Below are 20870 nucleotides of genomic sequence, written 5' to 3'. Positions count from 1 at the left end.
TGTATACGTTTGCAACTTGAATTAAACAGAGGTCTCCAATTCAGAAAAGGTATTTATACTGATTATAAGTTGCGGGATAATTTTTATGCCGAAGCAATATCAAAGTGTTTCACAATCGAAACAAAATTCGCCATCTCACAGTTTTTCTGTGAGTAACAGTAGTTGCAGCCTCGTCAAGTGTGAGGCACACGGGACGGCATTCGATTCCCCCTTGGTAGTGTACCAAGAACTCTAAATCGTTTTAACCACTTTTTCTAAACACATCAACTTGAACAAGCCCAATGTAAGAGTCACGCTCGATATTAAAAAAAAAAAAAAACATTCACCGGCGTCTCGCCACGAAGTGAACGATGAAGAGTCGGCGAAACTAGGTCCTATAGCCTATAGTTTCCTATATATACACTGGAGGGAACTCTGGCGATCGTGTTTATGGAAGCTGCAGCACATGGCGCTTCAACGAGCACGTGAAACGATGGGTAGTACATGGTTTTGCCCAATTTTCGTACTTTACGCTCCTTCAGTCTTCGCGTGGCTTGACGCTGTTTTGCCACGCAACAGCAATCAGCAAATGTTCGGCAGATACATTTCCTCACTTCCCCCATTTAGGATCACCAATTTGACCGGGGTCACGAAGTTCAAATTGTGGTTCGTTCTTTCATTTGAAACAAAACGAAAGCACGGCATTAAACGAAGCCGCAAGTGCGCTTGCCGTCCGCAAGCCCGAAGACTCAGCAAATCCACGTACTACCCATTATTCGCACGATGGCTGAACGATCTCAGCGCCAGAGTCCCGTGTAGTTAATTTTAGGAAAATCTATGGGTCGTAAGGTGTATAATGCCTACGTTGAAGTCGCCAAACAGTGTAAAGGGTTCGTGCTTGTAAGAGTTTTACATCGCTCAGTCACAATTATGATTCATTCTAACGCACTGTTCAACCCTTTCCTTTTGTGTCTCGTACATGTTACCCGAGAGTTGTGCCACATAAGTAAATTAGGTGACATAAAGTGACATAAAGAGTCGACGACAAAGCCCAGTCTTAGGCCCATTATTTGTACGTTGAATTTCCCGACCAGTCTTTTACTACCCAAATAGTGGAGTAGCAAGCTGTAGGCGCAAGCTTCTCATTCTGACCTTTCCTTTCATTATACATATCTCTCTCTTGCCCTTGCTCTTGTGTTTTTCAATCAGTCGTCAACGATGTTTCGGCACATTTCATTCCAAGTCGGTGTTACTTTGTATTGATTTCAGATTGGACCTTCTCTTGTTCCTTATTGATTGGCAGTTTCCTGTCTTTGAGTTGATGCTCTCAGAGACTTTACTTCGACTGACTTCGCTTTCTTGGTGATCGTTGGTTTCGTCTCAAACAGCAATGATGTCGCGATATCATTTACAGTTATAACAGCTTGCGAACAGCCTATCGAGATAAACCATACCGCTTGGGCATCTATCTCTTCCATCAACCGGGAGCTGCTAAATGTTGCCGAATTTACTACCTTGTCAACTCCGAGTGGCCAGAGGATTTACTAACGCCTCCTTGCTTGCTTCAATCGCCACTGTTAGAAAACTTCACAATGTACCACAATTCAAGAACGCCCAAAACATATGCCTTCGGACGCCTGAACCAGGATATACGCCATTCGGAGACTTCGCTAGAAGCAATATTTAACATTTCGGCTTTTAGTCTTTCTTATGCCCCAATAACAGCTACTGCACGTGAAACCAACAATTATGTTAAGAGTTACGACGTCAGCAGTGATAGGTGCGCTATAATGGTGATCTTGTACCTGTGCACACGCAGAAACAGCTTGTCATGGTAGCCACTCTGCTCTCCGTGGTGTCACTGAATTGTGGGAGGGCACTGCCTATGATGTTCCATTACGACCCGCTGATTGCAGAGGAAAGCCAGCCGCAGGAACAACGGCAGCAATCGTCGATCGCGGTAAGCTATGTTTTTGATCACTGGCATGGCACTGGGGGACCCGAAAAAAACAAATAAAGGTGGTGTCACTTCAGAGGAAAGGGGGCGCATTGATATCGGCACAAAAAAAAAGTACATAGCTTCGAAACCTTAGCGCCGAAAAACGGATTGATTGATTGATATGTGGGGTTTAACGTCCCAAAACCACTATATGATTATGAGAGACGCCGTAGTGGAGGGCTCCGGAAATTTAGACCACCTGGGGTTCTTTAACGTGCACCCAAATCTGAGCACACGGGCCTACAACATTTCCACCTCCATCGGAAATGCAGCCGCCGCAGCCGGGATTCGAACCCGCGACCTGCGGGTCAGCAGCCGAGTACCTTAGCCACTAGACCACCGCGGCGGGGCGCCGAAAAACGGAAACAAAATTAAGAGTCGCAAGACAACGTCTCTTCCTTTTGTCTCCGTTTTTTGGCGCCAAGGTTTCGAAGTTATGCATCTTTGCCAATCCGCCCAACTCGCCGCACTCATAAAAAAAGTAACTAAGGCATTTAAAAGAAGTAATGTTGGCACTTTTTATCAGTGACAAGCATGCGGTTACCAACTAAAGCAGCAAGCTTTCATACCCGATAATTACCAGCATAATTGCTTTTTAACACGAAAGTGTATGACGCCGGAGTCCACCCCGGTTCCGCTGACGTAATTCCGTCACGGATATGACGCTGTAAATCATATACGAACACATTACTAAGAAAAAAAAAACGAGAAGGATGGGATCTTTCGCGGGGCATGAGTCAGCGACCTTTCAATGCGCAGCGCTAACCACCACACCACGGAGCGTACGCTGTCGAACTGTTGATGGCAAGCCATTTATAGGTCCGTTCGATTCACCTGCACCGGTAGGAACCGGTTCACGGCTGTGCACGCGAAGTTCAGAAATTGTGCAGCGTGAGTTCAGCGGTGCAGGCACAGCACGACACCCGAAACAAATGACGATGTGCCGACAAGGTGTTGGCCTTATTTCTTTTCGGTTAATTTACACCATTCAGCAAACACTGACCTATGGCGAAACGCACATGCGGACAATTTATGAGGCGCAAACATCTTGGAAAAGCTGACCCGCAGGGCGCGGGTTCAAATCCCGGCTGCGGCGGCTGCATTTCCGATGAAGGCGGAAATGTTGTAGGCCCGTGTGCTCAGATTTGGGTGCACGTTAAAGAACCCCAGGTGGTCTAAATTTCCGGAGCCCTCCACTACGGCGTCTCTCATAATCATATAGTGGTTTTGGGACGTTAAACCCCACATATCAAATCATCTTGGCAAAACACACCGCATTTGTAGAGGCGGGTACGGCACCTAAGCCACCAACGTCTAAGTGCTGCGTCATCTGCTCAGCTGCACGCGCGCCTGCACCAAGCCGGCACCGTCAGCGAAGGAGGTGCAGGAAAATCGTGAACCGGTGCTGCACCTCTTCTGCACCTTTCGAAACGAATGGCAGGGTTCGGCGGTCGTCAATGCTGCACCACTGAAACGAATGGTATGGTGCAGCACCTCGTGGACTGGTTCACGTGGTGCAAGCGAATCGAACGGACCTTATATACGCCATACACCGTTGAAAGATCCTCGGAGCTCCGTAACTGCGGCGCGTTTTCGTCCCCAGTAGCTATAGTTTGCTCAAAGGTCTCGCGCTGCACGCGCTCTCAAGGTCATCATTGCCCCCCCCCCCCTCCCCGTTTCGATAAGTGCCGCCTTTACGAAGCCTGGTCTCTCCTGACTTCGCAATTTGTTGCTTTAGCATTATTTCCTTCTCCCTTGTGGTGAATTATTGCACAATAAACGCTCAACTACCTCTGTGAAGACAGGTATCACTTTCGTCTTGTACTGATTCCTAGAAAGGGGGAGGGGAGCAGCAACGTTTTTTTTTTATACTCATGCCTAAGCCTTCATAATTAATCCTGATTACTTAGGTTTGAGTGTGCGTACCTGATACCGGCTGAGCGTGGTACCCTATGTGCTAACTTTACGTGCATAAAATCGCCAAAAGCGAACCAAGCTGGTACCCTCTTCTATGCGCAGCCTTTTGTAGTGACAGCACCAGCGACGCAGCAAGGGAACGAAGGACAGCAGGGGAGTTCTGACGAAGGCCAAGAGCTGCGGGCGCCCGCCGTACGACACAGACCGCAGTACAGTGGATTGCCCGAAGGGCAGCCCGCGAAGAGGCACGCGTACCAGGACCCGGTGGTTCCACAATCGACGGTCTACCAGCAGCCGCCGGCCTCGGCGCAGGCATCGTACGAACCGGCTGGATCGGAACAGCACGGAGATTTACAAGGATCTGCCACGGGCTACGGCCACCAGGCCGAAGGCTATCTCGACATGGGTGCATACTCAAGCGGCTACGGCGCCTTCGGGTGGTACGCCGACTACCCAGTCGGCGGAGGGTATCACTGATCCTACGTTTGGCAACTGAGTATGGAGATTTGAATAGATAGAAAAGTGGCAGAAAATTAACTGGAAAATTCCTTGAACATTAGGGGATATGTAGGGAAAAAGCGGTAGGGAAGCTATCCTTTCTTAGAAGAAGGTTGCAAAATGCTTTGGCCCAAGTCAAATTAAATGCATACAAGAGTCTTATTCGCCCTGCCTTAGAATATGCCGACATAATATGGAGTCCCCACCAACATCACCTAAGAGACAAAATTGAAGGCATTCAGAAATTAGCTGCACGGTTCATCTACTCTAATTATTCGCGGCATTCAAGCGTCACTGACCTAATTAATAGAGCGAATCTTCAGCCACTTTCCAAACGAAGAATAATTTCTAGGTTAAAGTTCCTATACTTACTCTATCACGGTCATTTTAAGATACCGCGCAATCTGTACTTACAGGACCCATTTAAACACTCACTCAGGACAAACCATAATAAGGTCATTTTTCAACCTGCTAGCCGTGTCAATACACATAAGTATTCTTTATTCCCAATGACCATTATATAGTTTTTGGAATAGGCTGACAGTCAATGCTGTGAATTGTTCTACGCTGGAATCTTTTGTCAACTGTCTAGAAGAGATTGATTTTTCTAAATATGTATACATGTGAATCATGAAGTATCCTATGTGTATCAATACTTTCTTTCTTTTCTTTTTGTGGAGCGTTATTATGTCTCATGTTACCTCTATGTATCGACTCCTGCATGGGCCCGATTAGGGCCTGCAGTATGTACAAATAAAAAATAAATAAATAAAAATATGTGAACATCTTAGCGAATATCAAAAGTATTGAATAGTTACCTTAATAATCACACCACAATCAGAAAAAATACTCTAGCTGGCACTAAGAGGCAGAAAAAAACTACATGGGCCGGCTAATAAGGTGTAGGGCAAATAACCGACGGTCACTACCAGTTATAAAGCGGGTGTCAAAAAGAGGAAAGTGAATTCGAAGACCACAGAGGACCATGTGGGTGTGATGAACTTAGGAAGCTTGTTGGATCAAACAAGGGGCTTTTGTCCTTGGGCCCCAGTTTCTCGAGATGGAAATAAAGTTGTTGCCCCATGCATTGCCATTCAATTACTGGATGTTCACAATAAATGCAGCACAAGAAGGATTAAAAAACAGCGAAGAGGCCTACGTCCTGTAGCATATACATTAAAGGAACACTTATGATGAGAGTGCCGACGTTGGTATTTCGAGTGCCACACATTCGATAGTCCACTTTCTATGAACACCCATATACCGCCTGAAAACTGAAGCTCGCAAATCATCACCATATTGCAAATGTTCCGGTCGGCAGGTTCTCTATGCGATATCATATGATGTGGCTAACAACCAGCAACCATAAGAATATAGTGAAACCGACTTTCATAGCAAAAAATCATTAAGAAACGAAAAAATAAGGTAAGAATCAAAATTACCTCATATCAGAGAGAAATATTGGCTAAAACTCCAGGATTTTGCATTACAGCTCTATTGTATGCCCGAATCATCATGGTTCCAATGTCTTAGAGTTTTAAAGAGATAATTACAGAAATCTTGATGAGGTTTTTTTCCCTATAGCTGACTAACTAGTTGGACCTGATGAGAAACGTTCTGCAGTTCTCCAGATATGAAGCGTAGCAATGCAGATGGTTTTGTGATTTGCCTGCACTGACTATATGTTGAATAGTAAAGTTAGAAAGTACATCAAGTAAGTTCAATGTATAGGTAATAGGCGTTTACAGTATTCATACGTGGTATGCCGTGCCTCAGCGGGGTCACATAAGCAGGCTAAGCACCACTTTCCGGAACCAGAAATTTCCTTACTACTTGTAAATATTTTTTTTTCTAACTCTTACCTATAGAAGGCATTTGAATATTTATGTAGTTGATGTCAAAACATTTCACAAGCAGTAGCCAAAGGAAGTTCTTCTAGACAGGGGCGAGCCTGTTTTCTTCTCCCGTATTTTTTAATGCTCGTATGTCACCTTCTTTTAATGACATGGTATTCCACATAAAATACTATATCACAAATTAACAGCAATAAATAAAGCTGCTCAAAACAGAAACATTGACCGGAGAACCCGAATAAACCAGTCCTTCCCGGAGGCGTTTATATTTATCAACCAGTGATGTGGAACGTAAATACCCATACGACATTGCAGGATTTCGAGTCGTGTAGTCCAGATACCACAATATGCACATTCATTTCGAACTAATTCCTCAAGTGGTTTAAATAAAAACGAATCGTGTTCATGCGAAGCTTGTTTTGTGCTTTTGCTCAATGCGTGACGAAGTGCGAAGTGTTGCCCCTGTGTGGTCTTCGTACATTTAACGGGTTGCGGAAAAAAAAAAAAATCTGCGAAAGACAACTTTCTCCCACGGGGAATCGTGATGAAAAAAACAAAAAAAAAAAGCATTGTGACCTAGCTCTGGCGAGGAATCCTACAGAAAACCAGCCACGAGTGCTCACATCCTTCAGATTTCCTCGACAAAATACAAATTCCTTCTTCGACAACTCTATCGAAGAAGGGCTTCTTGGTATTTGTAAAGAACGTGCAATGGTCAGCCCACATTTCTATCTTTGTATTCTTCTGTTCTTTTTTTTTTTGCAAAAACAGTAATCACTGGACGAGAAAGTGAGCAGCTGATGGATGTTTGAGCGAAACTCTCTGGCAGGTCTCGTGATTAGCGCGCACCAGCACTGTCAATCAAAGCAAGGGAAATTAAAAAATGGATCACGGATCTGGGTGGGTGTACGAGGCTGATTTTTTATCTCATGTTCACGCTTTTTTCTATTACCTAAATTTCTACTGGTGAAGTTCACTGTAGCAGATGAGTAAAGTACTGAACGTGTGTAATGATACTACCCCAGTCACTGAAGTACTTTAATGTATAACACCAACAAAAATAATGAGCTGAAAAGCAAAATGAAAAAAAAAAGAAAAAGAAAACAGTTGGCTTTTGTAAGCTGCCTTCTCTGCAAGGTCGCTTAGCTGCGCAGAGAAGTCGCAACAAACATTTCATCGTGGCACATTTCAACGTCGCCAGACACTTCGTGAAACCAGTGAAGCTTTAGCGAAATGTTCGTAAGCAACAAACCAGCTTTCCAAATAATCATGACACGTTGCCAATGCTACGGTGCTTGGAATATTGTCCACGTAATGAGGCGGCTACGCTAGAACTACCGAAAATTGAGAGAGAGAATAAAACGTTTCTTAGATTTTCTGCGCGAGTGAATCGGTGTGCGTGGACAGGTTGCGCCATCTGTTGAAGAAAGACCTTAACGCAATTTCTGCGGTTCTTTGCAAACTTAACAGATGGCGCTACAAAACTAAAATGCTATTAAGGCAGTGTGTGGAATATGAAACTAATTAAGAATAAGCGGGCCTTTTCGATCACAAAATCACGATATAATTACGAGGGACGCCGTAGTGGAGTGCGCCGGAAATGTCGATCGTCTTGTGTTCTTTTAACGTCCACTGACATCGTACAGTGGCCTCCAGAATTTCGCCTACACGGAAGTGCGACCGCTGTGGCCGGAATCGAACCCGCGACCCATAGAACGAACGCTGGCGTCGCTGCAGTCGCGGCGAAGTGACGTCACAGCACGGACTCGCCTGCTCAGCCACCGACGCATGCCGACGCTCGCTTATTTCCGAGCCCGCCATGTATCAGCTCTTCAGCGATACGAGGTTGATTTCTTCTCAATTTCGAGTAGTAGACTACTAGAGGTACAAAGTAAAGGTATTTGTTGCTGTTAAAAGTTGACTGAGCTGCCTAAAGTATGGATCGGATCCACTTTGAAAATGAACGTGCGGGACAACGAAACATTAGTTGTTTTCACCATGCAAGTACTCGACGAAATCAATGTTAAGAAGATATTCGTGCTAAATGGTTTCAACTTCATCAGAACTTGGCACAGACTATGCGACTAAACATTTGTGTCGAAGTTTCACAAATCAAATTGGGATGTTTTCAGTTTACCCACAGCATTGCGACTTCCCGTGCGAGTTATGTCTGCCTCTGCGAATAATGTAGCCCATGAGGCGAAATTTCGCTTTGGGATGCAGGAGACGTTAGATGGATCTGTCTTTTATACACAATCACTTATAATAGTGAAAAAAAAAGCCACGCTGCAAACCACGAAGTAGTTTCCGGAATTCTGATTTGATTGACGGATTGATTGATATGCGGGGTTGGACGTCCCAAAACCACCATGTGATTATGAGAGACACCGTAGTGGAGGGCTCCGGAAATTTCGACCACCTGGGGCTTTTTGCCGGAATTCTCGGATCTCATGCACAGATTTTTTCTCAACAGTCATCAGGATTACGCAGTCGCATACATTGAACAGCTGAATAGATCTACCACCACTTCATAAGCGGTAATGTTTACTTCACGTAGGAGCACTGCTGATAGCAATCGTTTTCAAAGCAAACGCCAGAAGGTTGAAATGAACTGTTTCAATGGCGCACGCCGCTTCGTGGCCCAGGTGATAAGGAAACGCCCTTTGGCTCCGTGAAGCAACGATTGGTCTCGCACGACATGTTCATATATAGATGGATACTGTTCTGGGGTAATCCACCGTGGGAAAAAAATTTATTCATCAGGTGGCTATCTAAACAGGTACTTACAAGCGTGACAGCACAGAATTGCTAGGATGTTGAACGTAGACACTATCTAAACTCATTGGCAGTTTTTGCAACTAACCTTCAACGTGTTTTTGTATTCAAACTGAGTGCCAAAATGATTCCCCAAAACATGAAGCTAAATAACGTGATGAAATATGAGCAACCACACGCAAGGAAATATAACGGAACAGTTGCGGCGGTAATCTCGGGCGAGCGCATTCGAGATATTTTGCGACACTCGATATTATTAACTTAACCACGCAGGAGAAAAAAAAAAAACAAACTCTGCCAGCACTTACCTTGATGCGTCCGATACAGATATCAATTGTGGAGGCAAAACAATCACATCTTTCTAAAGGAATCGCCCGTGAACGAGGAAGCCTGTAATGCAAGTATGCTGTCGTATACGTTTCAGAAGCGCGACATGATTGCGAAGGAGGCTGCAGAGTAATTGTGGTCACCTCGCATTTTTTTTTAACCTGCTGCACATGCATTGTCTTGCTGTTCACCATCATCGGAGTGCGGCTACCGTGACCGAGAATCGAACCCATCTTCGAAGTAATCAGTGCGACAAAATAATAAACCTCATCAAAACGTGTAGTCTGAAGCGCAGGCACCACGTTGGCAATTCTACTGAAAAAAACAAAAACAAAGTTAAGTTTTTTATTGTTTTACCACGAACACCACTGCTGCTGCTTCCGTCATTTACTTTAAGCGCAAGACAAGCAAAACGTGAACACTGACAGCGCAACGGCGTTCGAAGCGAGGGCGTGTTATGTATACGCGCGCCACATCAAGATTCCAAGATTCCGTGCTGTGACGTCATTCAAGCCGTGACGTCATTCAGGCGGCGCCAATCCAACTTCTCGCGGCTAATAGGCTCAGCAGTCGAGAACGGTAACCTTTGACTCACCGTAGCGGATGGAAATCCGAAGTTCTCCTACGTCTTGATTAAGAATCGAACCGTACAAACCCACATTTGCTGTTCGAGAAATATGAATTCAATTATTATTATTATTATTATTATTATTATTATTATTATTATTATTATTATTATTATTATTATTATTATTATTATTATTATTATTATTATACAAGCGTAACAAAACCCGATTACAAGCGATTTTTATTTTATTATGATTATTCAAAAGTGGCCTAATTGGTAAAATCAACCATCACATACTGTTTCTTGACCTGCAATTTGAAGAGCCTGTTAACTAAGACTAGCCCGAGAAGTGTTGCACCAGATAAGTAAAGCACTTTCGCGCGTAACACAGACATACACAAAACAGAGACATAGACGCAGATAAAGTTGACGAAGTTGAAAACCACAGCAGGTGCCACAATATCATCATTTATGGGCTCGAAGAGCCACAGGATGAAACTATTGAATTGCTTTTTAAGACAGCAAGCAAAAATTTTCTTCGGAGTAAACTGAACGTAGCAATTAGTGGCATAAAAAAACACCATGGGTTTGGAGCAAAATCTACAAGCAAAACTCGACTGATTATTTTAAAGCTTATTGATTACCACGAAAAAATTTTGATATTGAACAACTTTTTTTTGGTTAAAGGGTTGTAACCAGTACGTTATGGAAAATTTTTCTCAAAAAGTGCATGCTATTAGAAAAAAAAATTGTTGGACTGCACTGCCTGTCAACGAGCCTGCAAGAAACACGTGACGCTAGTTTTTTGTTAAAGTATCTGTGAATGGAAAAACTTTACACGTGGAATGACGAAAATGATCATATTACAGCCGTTACAAAGCGCCCTCTTTCGTGACACGCAAAGGGTTCTTATTCACTGAAACTAATGGATGTTAACTGCAGAAATAGTGTAACAAAAAGCTGCAGATTTATAATACCTGATTTCCGTTCACGATCTGGACGTGATAGCACTTACCGAAACTTGACTTCACGCTGGCATATAAAGCAGTGAATTCGTCCCTCCCGAATCGGAAGTTGACCGTCGAGATCGCAACAAAAGGGGCGGCGGCGTAGCTCTATTGTTCAAGAAAAATGGAAACGTTGTGCGCACGAATGACCCATTCAACACGGACGCTTTATTCTGCAAGATTCGCTGTGATCAATATTGTGTGAAGGTTGGTGTAGTTTACAGACCACCAGGCTCTCATCTAGAAATACTACAACACTTAAAAGACCACCTAGAAAACAATACAAGTAGCAATACCAAGATTGTATTATGTGGATATTTCAATCTTCCATCTATGATTAGTCTGCTTTTTCAGCTGGTAACAGGAACGTCGCTAATAACGAAGAGTTAATAGGCATTGCGTTTTGCTTTGACTTAAACCAATGAGTCAAAGAGCACAAACACATTCAAGATATAAGCATGTCGATTTTAAATCTTGTATTTGCACGTGGCAACATTCCCGGTGAAATTCAATGCGATATAGTTGATGAGATTGCGTACCACAAAGCTGTCTTAGTTCAATTTAGTTTCTTTACAAAAAAAGAATGTCCACTAATGTAACTCACTTACCTGCTTTTTTCTTCGGCCGATTATACTAGTATTATAGATATATTAGAACTATTTTTCAATGAACTTCTTGAAAACACAAGAAATAATTCTGATGAGATGTGAATGCAATTTGGTTAAAGTTCAAGAACACTGTACATGCTTGTATGCAGCTCTTCAGTCCGTTTAAGCTTAGGAAAACCAATGTGTCCAATGCAATGATCACTAGAAATATTCACCCGAAAAGAAAAATTAACCGCTTTAAAATTCAAGAGAAGAAATGCAACACTGATAGCCTGCGTGCTGAAATCAAGTTGTTGTCTTCATGGCATAAATGCGAAATTCGTCATGAGCTTAAGACTTTTTGCAATGTTCGTTTAAGTAGACTACTAAAAGAATCACCTGCAAAGCTTTGGAGATACATATGACCTAAAACATCTCGCACTAACACTTTTGTGATAAACAATCGGTTAACGTCGGATGAAATAGAAATATGTGACACAGTTAATGAACATTTCAAATCCGTCTTCACTGGTGATAACTCATGCACACCTCATTTTCCTGCATTTAAAGCCTTGCCTGCCATGGGTGATTTGTAGATCAATGAAACGGGAGTGTTTCCTATTTCATTTAAATTAGAGAAAACGCCCTCTGAACCTAATAAAATACCAAATGATTCTTTAAAAAAGTATGCTGAATGCTCGTCAAAAATTCTAACTTCTTATGTTCAATCCATCTCTATCTTCAAGCATGTTGCCAGACGACTGGAAACTGTCCAAAACAAGGCCTTTATTTAAAAGTCATCATCATCATCATCATCATCATCATGATCAGCCTGACTACGTACACTGCAGAACAAAGGACTCTCCCATGTTCCGCCAGTTAACTCGGTCCTGTGCTTGCTGCTGCCAATTTATACCCGCAAACTTCTTAATCTCATCTGCCCACCTAACCTTCTGTCTCCCCCTAACCCGATTGCCTTCTCTGGGAATCCAGTCAGTTACCCTTAATGACCAGCGGTTATCCTGTCTACGCGCTACATGCCCGGCCCATGTCCATTTCCTCTTCTTGATTTCAACTATGATATCCTTAACCCCCGTTTGTTCCCTAATCCACTCTGCTCTCTTCTTGTCTCTTAAGGTTACACCTATACCATTTTTCTTTCCTATATTTAAAAGTGTCGACAAACAACTTATAAAAATTATTGTCCTATTGCTCTAGCCTGTTCTTGCTGCAAGTTATTAGAACACATCATTCATAAACATATCACTTCTTTTCTTGATGAACATTCTGTTCTGTCACCCGCTCAGCATGGCTTCAGGTCAGGTTTTCCGACTACAACCCAGCTTGTCGAAGCAGTACATGACTTTGCCTCCGCTATAAATGACCGAAATCAAATTGATACATTGTTTTCGGCCTTCGCCACGACATTCAATAAAATTACCCACACAAAAATACAAATTAGGTTTCGCGAAGCACTAAAAAAGTTATTCGCCTTTGTAATTGGCTACAAGCATACCTGACATCTCGGCAACAGTATGTCGTGTACAATGAACTTCCTTCTAAATTTCTACCAGTTGTATCATCAGGTGCTCCCCAGGGTTCTGTACTAGGACGCTTACCGTTCTTGCTGTTTATGAATGACATCGGCGATGGTTGTAATTCGAGACTTCGATCGATTGTATGCTGATGACTGCGTTTTATATTCTGTTGTAAGTTCACATGATGACCAAATAAATCTGAATGCTCACCTCATACTGAAGTGGTGCGATACGTGGCAGACGTGCGTTAATTATGATAAATGTCTTGTATTGACCATTATAATCAAGAAGCACCCAATTATATTTGACTATACAGCAGACGGTAACCAACTTTTACGTGTTTCTGAATTAAAATATACTTGGGTCTTCACATCAGTCATGATCTGCGTTGGAATTAACACATAAACCGTATTTCAGATGTCACCATGACTAAATTACATTATTTGAAGCGATGCCTTCATGATTCTTCTAAGGACAATAAATGTTTAGCGTACAGGTTTCTTGTTTTACCTCTTCTTGAATGTGGAAACATAATATGGGACCCATTTACCGCTGCTAATATCAATAAACTGAGAATGGGGCAAAATAAAGCGGTCAGGTTTATCTTCAACCAATATGGTATTACGTCTGTTACTGAACTAAAGTGTAGAGCAGGTTTGTGGACACTATCGGACCAAAATAAGATTGCACGCCTTCGTTTTATGTTTAAAGATGTGAAAGGCAAACTAAAAAGCAACACTCATAAATACGTCACACATTCTTCAGGCTTCAGGCCTCTTCAGACGCAGAAATCTGTTCATGACTTCATTTTCAAAGAAAAAAAAACAGTATCTTCAAGTATTTCTTTTTCCCTCACTCAGTATTCGAGTGGAACGAGCTTGATAGTTCAAGTGTTGATGTGGACGACGGGGATAAATTTCAGGCGCTCTTTAATATATGAGAGTGTGAAATATACATTTTTTTTGCTGGGTACATTTTACTTTCTACTTTGTAGTTATTTGTAATACCATTCTTGTTTTACGCAGCATGTTCTTTATCTTTTTTTGCATTGTTATTTTGTGTGTACTTGTGTCAATTCACCCTACTACGGCCCCTACTCGAGGCTAGCAGTATTGTAAATAAACAAAAACTTGATTCTTAGGCTGGTAAAAAGTGATTCATCAAATCAAAAGAATTTTCATACTAGTGGAGGTTTTCATGCATGGCGCAGTATGATGGCTATTGGTTTTTTTTTTCTATATACCGCCGCACCGAATATGCCAACCTAAGAATTAACACACGTTACAGCTTGCAAGATGTAGGACGAAATTCATTTTAAACTTTCACACTGTTACCAGTTCTTCAAAGTTTAAAGATGAGATGCGATTAAATGTAACGCTGCATACACAGTAGTCCTTAAATTGCACCTATTTTACTGCAGCCCAAATCGATCAGACACAAAACCAGTATATGCCGAAAATGCTTTGCCAATTAATTTAGAAATGTTTCATATTATTTCGTGCGCCGGTAATTCTTGGTTTCCTTACAGTGACATAAACAGTAAGGGTGAAAATAACGTAAACAAAAATTGGCCCCGTATCTGCATGTTATCTGCAAATCTCGTCGAAAGACGATAGTCTTACGTGTGGAGAGAGTGAACAAAACATTTATTTGATGTTCTGTGTAAGAAATTGGTGAATGGTACTCTGGAGGCGCTGCGTTAGAGTGCCTCGAGCATGCAGCGAAGGCAAACGAGCGCATCTACTCACGTCACACGTGAGCCATGAGCGGTATCTGGTGGTTTTCTTGGAAAACGTAGCGCATGGCTCTGAGACGGGCGTGCGCAGAACATGGACAAACAGACAAATGTACAGACAGACAGACAGACGGATGGACGTACAAACAGACAGACAGGCAGACAGACAGACGGACGGACAGACGGACAGACGGATGGACGGAGAGACGGACGGACGGACAGACGGACGGACAGACAGATGGACGGACAGACAGACAGACGGACGGACAGACAGACAGACGGACGGACAGACAGACGGACAGACAGACGGACAGACAGACAGACAGACAGACAGACAGACAGACAGACAGACAGACAGACAGACCAAAATTTTTGCGTCGAAGGTCTCCAAGAAAGACTATCGTCTTCAATAATTGTCAATGTCAACAAAAAACGACAAATACCTTTTGAACTTCCTGACATCACTCGCTCGGATTTCAGCGCGAGATTTAAAATTGGTACTTTGACATTGATTATCTTCATTACTAATGAACTTATTAGGGCAAGGTCAATGACTTTAGAGTTGTCGGATAGCACTTTATCAATCAACACCAATTCAATAAGTCAGTTCAGTGTCCCTTCAAGACGATGGCTGCCGGCACGGAAGGTCACTTTTCGTGTTTGGTGAGGGACCTGGGCCAATAGCCTCAACCCGGGGAACATGTGACTGCCACACGGCAAGCTATACGCCATGATTAACCGAACGCTGTCTTAACTCTGCTTGCACTGACCCCCACGGGGTATGAGTGCACGAAATACAAAAAGTGCCCCATTACTCAATGCAGCTTTATTCTAGAGTACGCAGCCATTTTCTTCGAACATCTGAAGAATAGAAAGCGTTTTAAAAGACGCACGTGTGCTTGTGTTGAGTGTACCTCATGAGGTTTATCAAATTAACTCTGGTCCTCAAATAATGACAAGATCCCCTCCCTCTCTCCATCCCCAGCCCCTTTCGCCTCCATATTTAGTATACAACTTCATATGAAGACGCTATAAGGATGGAAAAATTTCCATGCCAGTTTTATGATGCATGAAGTTTGGATGGTGGACAGCTACATGTCTCGTTTTCCCTGTCCTGAGAAGGTCTTCTGTAGTGCCACAACTCAAACACCTTTTCAATGATAGAGACTGGTTTCCTGTCTACCTGATAGACCTGAGGTACTCAAGAAGGCTGGCTGCTTCGAGGTTCCGCAGATAAATTGAAAGTTATTTGGTTGTAATGTCTCCACGAACATATGCCCAACAACGACAACGGGAAGCTTATAGACAACTGGAAAACTCACGGGGTATGACATTGTCTATCTCTCTTTCTCCAGAGCTCGAGAAGCTAGAACCATGGAAGCGAACCTTAAGCAAAATCCGAAACAATTAAAAGGAGGCAATAGTGACGTATAAATTGATTTAACCCCGTTTCTAAGATGTTTGTGAAAAGCATACAGAGCGTACAGAAGACGGAGAAAAATGATATGAGTTTAGCCTGCTATATGCCAAACAAAAAAAGAGAGAAAAAGCTCTAATATCAGGACAGCCATGTACAACAACTTCTTAATACATGCCTTTTATGTACTACATATAAAGTGAGAAAGATATACAGTGTGTGAATTGAAATGTGTCAGAGCACTTCCCCCCCCTCCCCCCCCCACACACAAACGCACACACACACGCACGCACAACTTTATTCCATGCCCGTGTGTGCCTCCAGAAAGTTACGCAGGAGATACAGAGAGAGTAAAAACCATTACACCCCCCTCCTTTCCCAGCTATTCGTAAGCCTGCCATTCAGCAGATGGAGCGAGCGTTCTTATTCTACAGGGTCTGCGCAAGCAAAAGGAACTGTGCAACATAAAGCATTTCAGTGACGCACGAAGGGGGTCGGTGAACAGAAACGAAGAACTTTGTCAGAAAGCACGGAATTGCGGAAATTCTCTGCTCGTAATGTGCACCTTGTCATATCCCGCAGCCAATGCTGTGACGTGCGCATCACTACTGCAGTCTTCTTCGAGTTCTGGGGCTTTGCCAAAAAAAAAAAAAAGGAAAAGAACGCCACCTGCTCCGTGCACTACTTGTCTTTTACTTGGCCAGGTATACAAGACATGTTAGCACTAAAGCTCTAGAGGCCTCATCAAACGGGGAAAAGTTGTCGTTTACGTCATGATGAAGTACCCATGTGACGTCACATGCGTTGTGTGATATGTGTTATATAACGTCACGATGATGTCGCATGCATAACATGACGTCTTGCTATGTCGCATTATTGCGATACCTATGTGGTCACCATGGCGGCATAGGGAAGACGTGGTAGTAGTGTGCGATGATGTCACGTGATGCCGTAATCACACAATATCATCGCATGGTCAAAAGTGGATCGATTGGGGAGGGAACGAAAAACGAGGTGACGTGCAGAGAGTTTATGGAGCGGGATGGGCCAGCAGATCCGTTGAGTAGGGGAAAAAATACGTTTTTCGCCTTTGAGTCGTTTTGGACGAATGCATAAAGAATCATGTGAATTTATTTGGTATTTTTTATTCAAACTCTTGATTAGGAAGGAAGGAAGGAAGGAAAGAAGGAAGGAAAAAAGGAAGGAAGGGGAAAAGGAATGAAAGGCAGGAAGGTTAAGCAGACGCGCGTTCGGTTTGCTATCCTACACTGGGGGAAGGAGAATGAGCGATTAAAAGACAGGGAGATGGAAAGAAAGGAATATACAGAGAAACACTGCTGTGTTCCATTATAGTGAATGCAGGATCTCGGCCACGTAATGTTGCACTGTAGATAGTCGAGTAATATTGTTTACTGAAGATTGACAAGTACTGGACACAGACTATCAAGCACTTGTTGCATGGACAGAGGGTATATGGTGAGTTGAGCTTGCCGACAAACATGCAAAGCACGCCTAGGAGCGACTGAAGAACTATGAAGACTGTTTGGTCTTCAGGCAACTGAACCTGTCGCTGGTTCAGTTTTCGCTGATACCGATGTGCACTGTGACTCAGCACGTCCCTGTGACTTCGGCAACGAAGACCAAGCTGTGTCAGATGAGTCCATGCCTTCATTGGTGTTGTCGTTCATGCCCAGAGTCCTACGATTGGGTGGCAGCCTTGCTTAGGAGCTTCTGGCCTTCATAACGCTCTTATACTCGTAAAAATAGCACTACCACGTTTTCTTTTTCTTTTTGTAATGATGCCTTCTCTAAAATGCCTTCTCTAAAAGCAAAAAAAAAAATTTTCACATCAACATCGAATTACCAGCGCAAATCACCTGTCTCCATACAAGAAAAACAAAATTTGTAAAGAGCTTTGGTTGTTTTCGCAGTTTGACGGGCGATGGAAACACTTGCCATCGTTTTCTTATTGGATGTCTACCTGCTGGTCCTTTAGCCTCGACGTGAAGGCAGTGATTCAGCATCTTTGTATACGCATAATCTGCCTACCAAATTTTCAGCTTCGCTTTCATCATTTCTGATGTTTGAAGAGCTCTGCAAACATTAGTGATGTGCAATTTCGCACCTTTTTTTTAGTAATATAATCATAGATTTTTTTTCCTTTATGTCGTATGTTAAAAACTACATTTCTCCTGGTTGTGCGTAACAAAAAGCTGCTTTTTCGCAAAAAAAAAACAAAACAAAAAATTCATGAGCAATTTCATAGATAGCGTAATAAGCACACGAGGCTCTAGAGCTTGATATTTTGCAGGATTAGGGCCTAGCGTAAGTGACACGTGACGCACATACGCAGACGCACACGCACGTGCAAAGTCGACTAACATTTCTACCATATAGAAAATTACGCGGCCCGCCATACATCACCCGCGACTAATAAATATAACGGAGCCACCAAGTGTCTATAGCGTGAAAATCGTTGATCCCTATTCTGGGTGAGATTACTAACTTGCTTAGAGGGCCCTTAAACCACAGCGAGTTCAAGGGTGAAACAGCAGCTGTTTTCTCTACCTTAATGACCAACTTGAAGGGCCCTTTATCACCCCGCAACCTTGACTGCGCATGTGCAGTTAAAAACCTTCACCAAACTAACCTAAAAAAGAACAGCAAAAATGAAAAAAGTGCTGCTTTGCTCACCTTGTCTAATTAATTCCTGCCGTTTAATCATGCCGCCTATAGGAAATCACGTGTTAACCTTCTAAACCTTTGACCATGTCGCATAAGCTAAGGCCTCTTACGGGCGCAGCCAGAAATGTTTTTTTTTTTTTGATGGCGTTAGGATTTCAACACTCTTTTATGAATTGTGTTCGGGTGTGTGCTTGCATGCATGTGCGTATTTTTTACGCGTCGAAAATATTAAAATTTTGAAGGTGAACCCCCGCGAACCACCCTCTGGCTTCGCCACTGCTGCCTTTCGTACTTCCTTTCACGCGGCACCTCAGACCTCCGTCCGAAACAATCGATCAACCAACCAATTAGCGCAAAAGCTCTAGACCTGTGGCGTAGCTCTCTCTTTCGCATTCTTCTACCCCACTAGCCATTGGTTCTCGAACAGACTTCGACAGACAGTAATGAATCACCTCTCTCACTGCACTGCTTGCCACTCCATTACTGTTTGATACACAAAACTTACGGAAAATATATTGTACTGTACCAACTTGTCATTCAAACTCTTCAATGGTCGCAAGTGGTCGAAACGATTAACTTGAATATATACTACACGCGCACTAATTCAGTCGTATTCGTATTTTCCCAATCAATTTAGGTCCGCAAAATGGACTGCATGTTGCTCCGCTCTCGCGTGTTCTTTCATAGATGTATACTGCTAATCTTCTTGTAGCATTGCATCGGCTATTCTCTCTGCTGTTCTTTCTCTTTTCACCCTCTCGCTGTACTTGTTACTGCTAGATAACAGCATCGAGCTATAACAGAGAACCAAGAAAGCCCGTGACCTTTTTACTGTTTGGAAATACACTTACGCACAGCACCTTCGGCGCTATAGGAGATCAGAACGGTGTTCCTGTCTAGCACATCCAGATACAACACAAAGCGAAACGTCGAAGTCTAAAAAAATATAAAGAGAAAGCAACCGCAACGCAACCGGATTTCAAGGCCGATCAAGGACGCACGTTACGGACAGTTGGAAGGCGGCTGCCATCGCTTCACGAGTAAAACGCGTTTACAATTCCGATATCGAATACGCAATCACACCCGTTAAGGCAGTTCAAGCGGAGATAGGCAGAATTGCTGTCTTTCGCACGCGCTTCGCCTCAGCAGAGACAATATAGCGAGGCGGGAAGTCGATGATTTCCACACCTCGTGCCGATGATTTCCACGGCTACGAGCGAGGAATCCGTTAACAAAGGTGACACCTTCAGACGTCGGCACCCCCCACATATGTGCCAAGCGTAGAACGGCGGCTGCGTGGCGAGCGTTCGCTCCTCGTGCAGCCGATAAGTAGGTGATCGCCCTGCTCGTGACGCAGCCTCTTAACCTGACTGGTTGCTCAACGTATACCAGATCACGGCGTGGTGCCAACCGTCTTTTATAACCACCGAATGTTTGTCAAATCCCGCCTTACAATTAAGTTGCTATACTTGCATCAAACCAAAGCAAGAACCCCACAGAAGTGCTTGGTTAGCTCTCTGTATGCTCTTCCTCTCTCTTGTTTCGCCCGTGCCCTTAATCGTTAGGGCGCGACTCAAGTTTTGTGCGGGGTTGTCGTCTAGACGCGGGTGCACCAGAAACGAATCGTGAGGCTTGTACTTCCAGATGCGACGGCGTCACAAACTCGTTCCGTTTCACGTACACGCTGGTCCATCAAAGCACTCTTTCTTAGGGATGAACACAGTCGCCGACCGTGGGAAATCCAGATTAAGAAAAAATATAAAAAGTGCGTTTCCGCGTCTGGGTCTGAGCCAAGAAAGACTCGCTCTCCGCGGTATGTCGATCGCACAACACGTGCGACAGTTGCTTCCTTCTGTCGCGCGCGTGGCTTTTGAAAAGAAACCGCCTCTATCTGTGTTTTAGGAGCGCGTTGTAGCTGATGGGACGTGCAAGTGGCGAGGGCTGTCACTGAGCTGAGGGTGAGGGAAGTGCATGCTACACGCCTC

At 43.5% G+C, this 20870-nt stretch overlaps 1 protein-coding gene across 1 annotated transcript in view; it reads left to right on the top strand.

The window, feature by feature from the left end:
* The window catches only part of LOC142817800 (scoloptoxin SSD14-like), a 56505-nt gene extending 51322 nt beyond the window's left edge, over nt 1-5183 (top strand). The window contains exons 10-11 of the mRNA XM_075895548.1: nt 1799-1939; nt 3998-5183. Coding sequence (XP_075751663.1) covers nt 1799-1939; nt 3998-4372 — 516 coding nt within the window. The 3' untranslated portion in view covers nt 4373-5183. The remainder of the gene's footprint in view (nt 1-1798; nt 1940-3997) is intronic.
* The last annotated feature ends 15687 nt before the right edge of the window (nt 5184-20870 follow it).

The sequence above is a fragment of the Rhipicephalus microplus genome, chromosome 5 (assembly GCF_043290135.1).
Source record: "Rhipicephalus microplus isolate Deutch F79 chromosome 5, USDA_Rmic, whole genome shotgun sequence".
NCBI lineage: Eukaryota > Metazoa > Arthropoda > Arachnida > Ixodida > Ixodidae > Rhipicephalus > Rhipicephalus microplus.
Note: the sequence above shows the minus strand (reverse complement) of the source record. Positions and strands in the feature narration are given on the sequence as shown.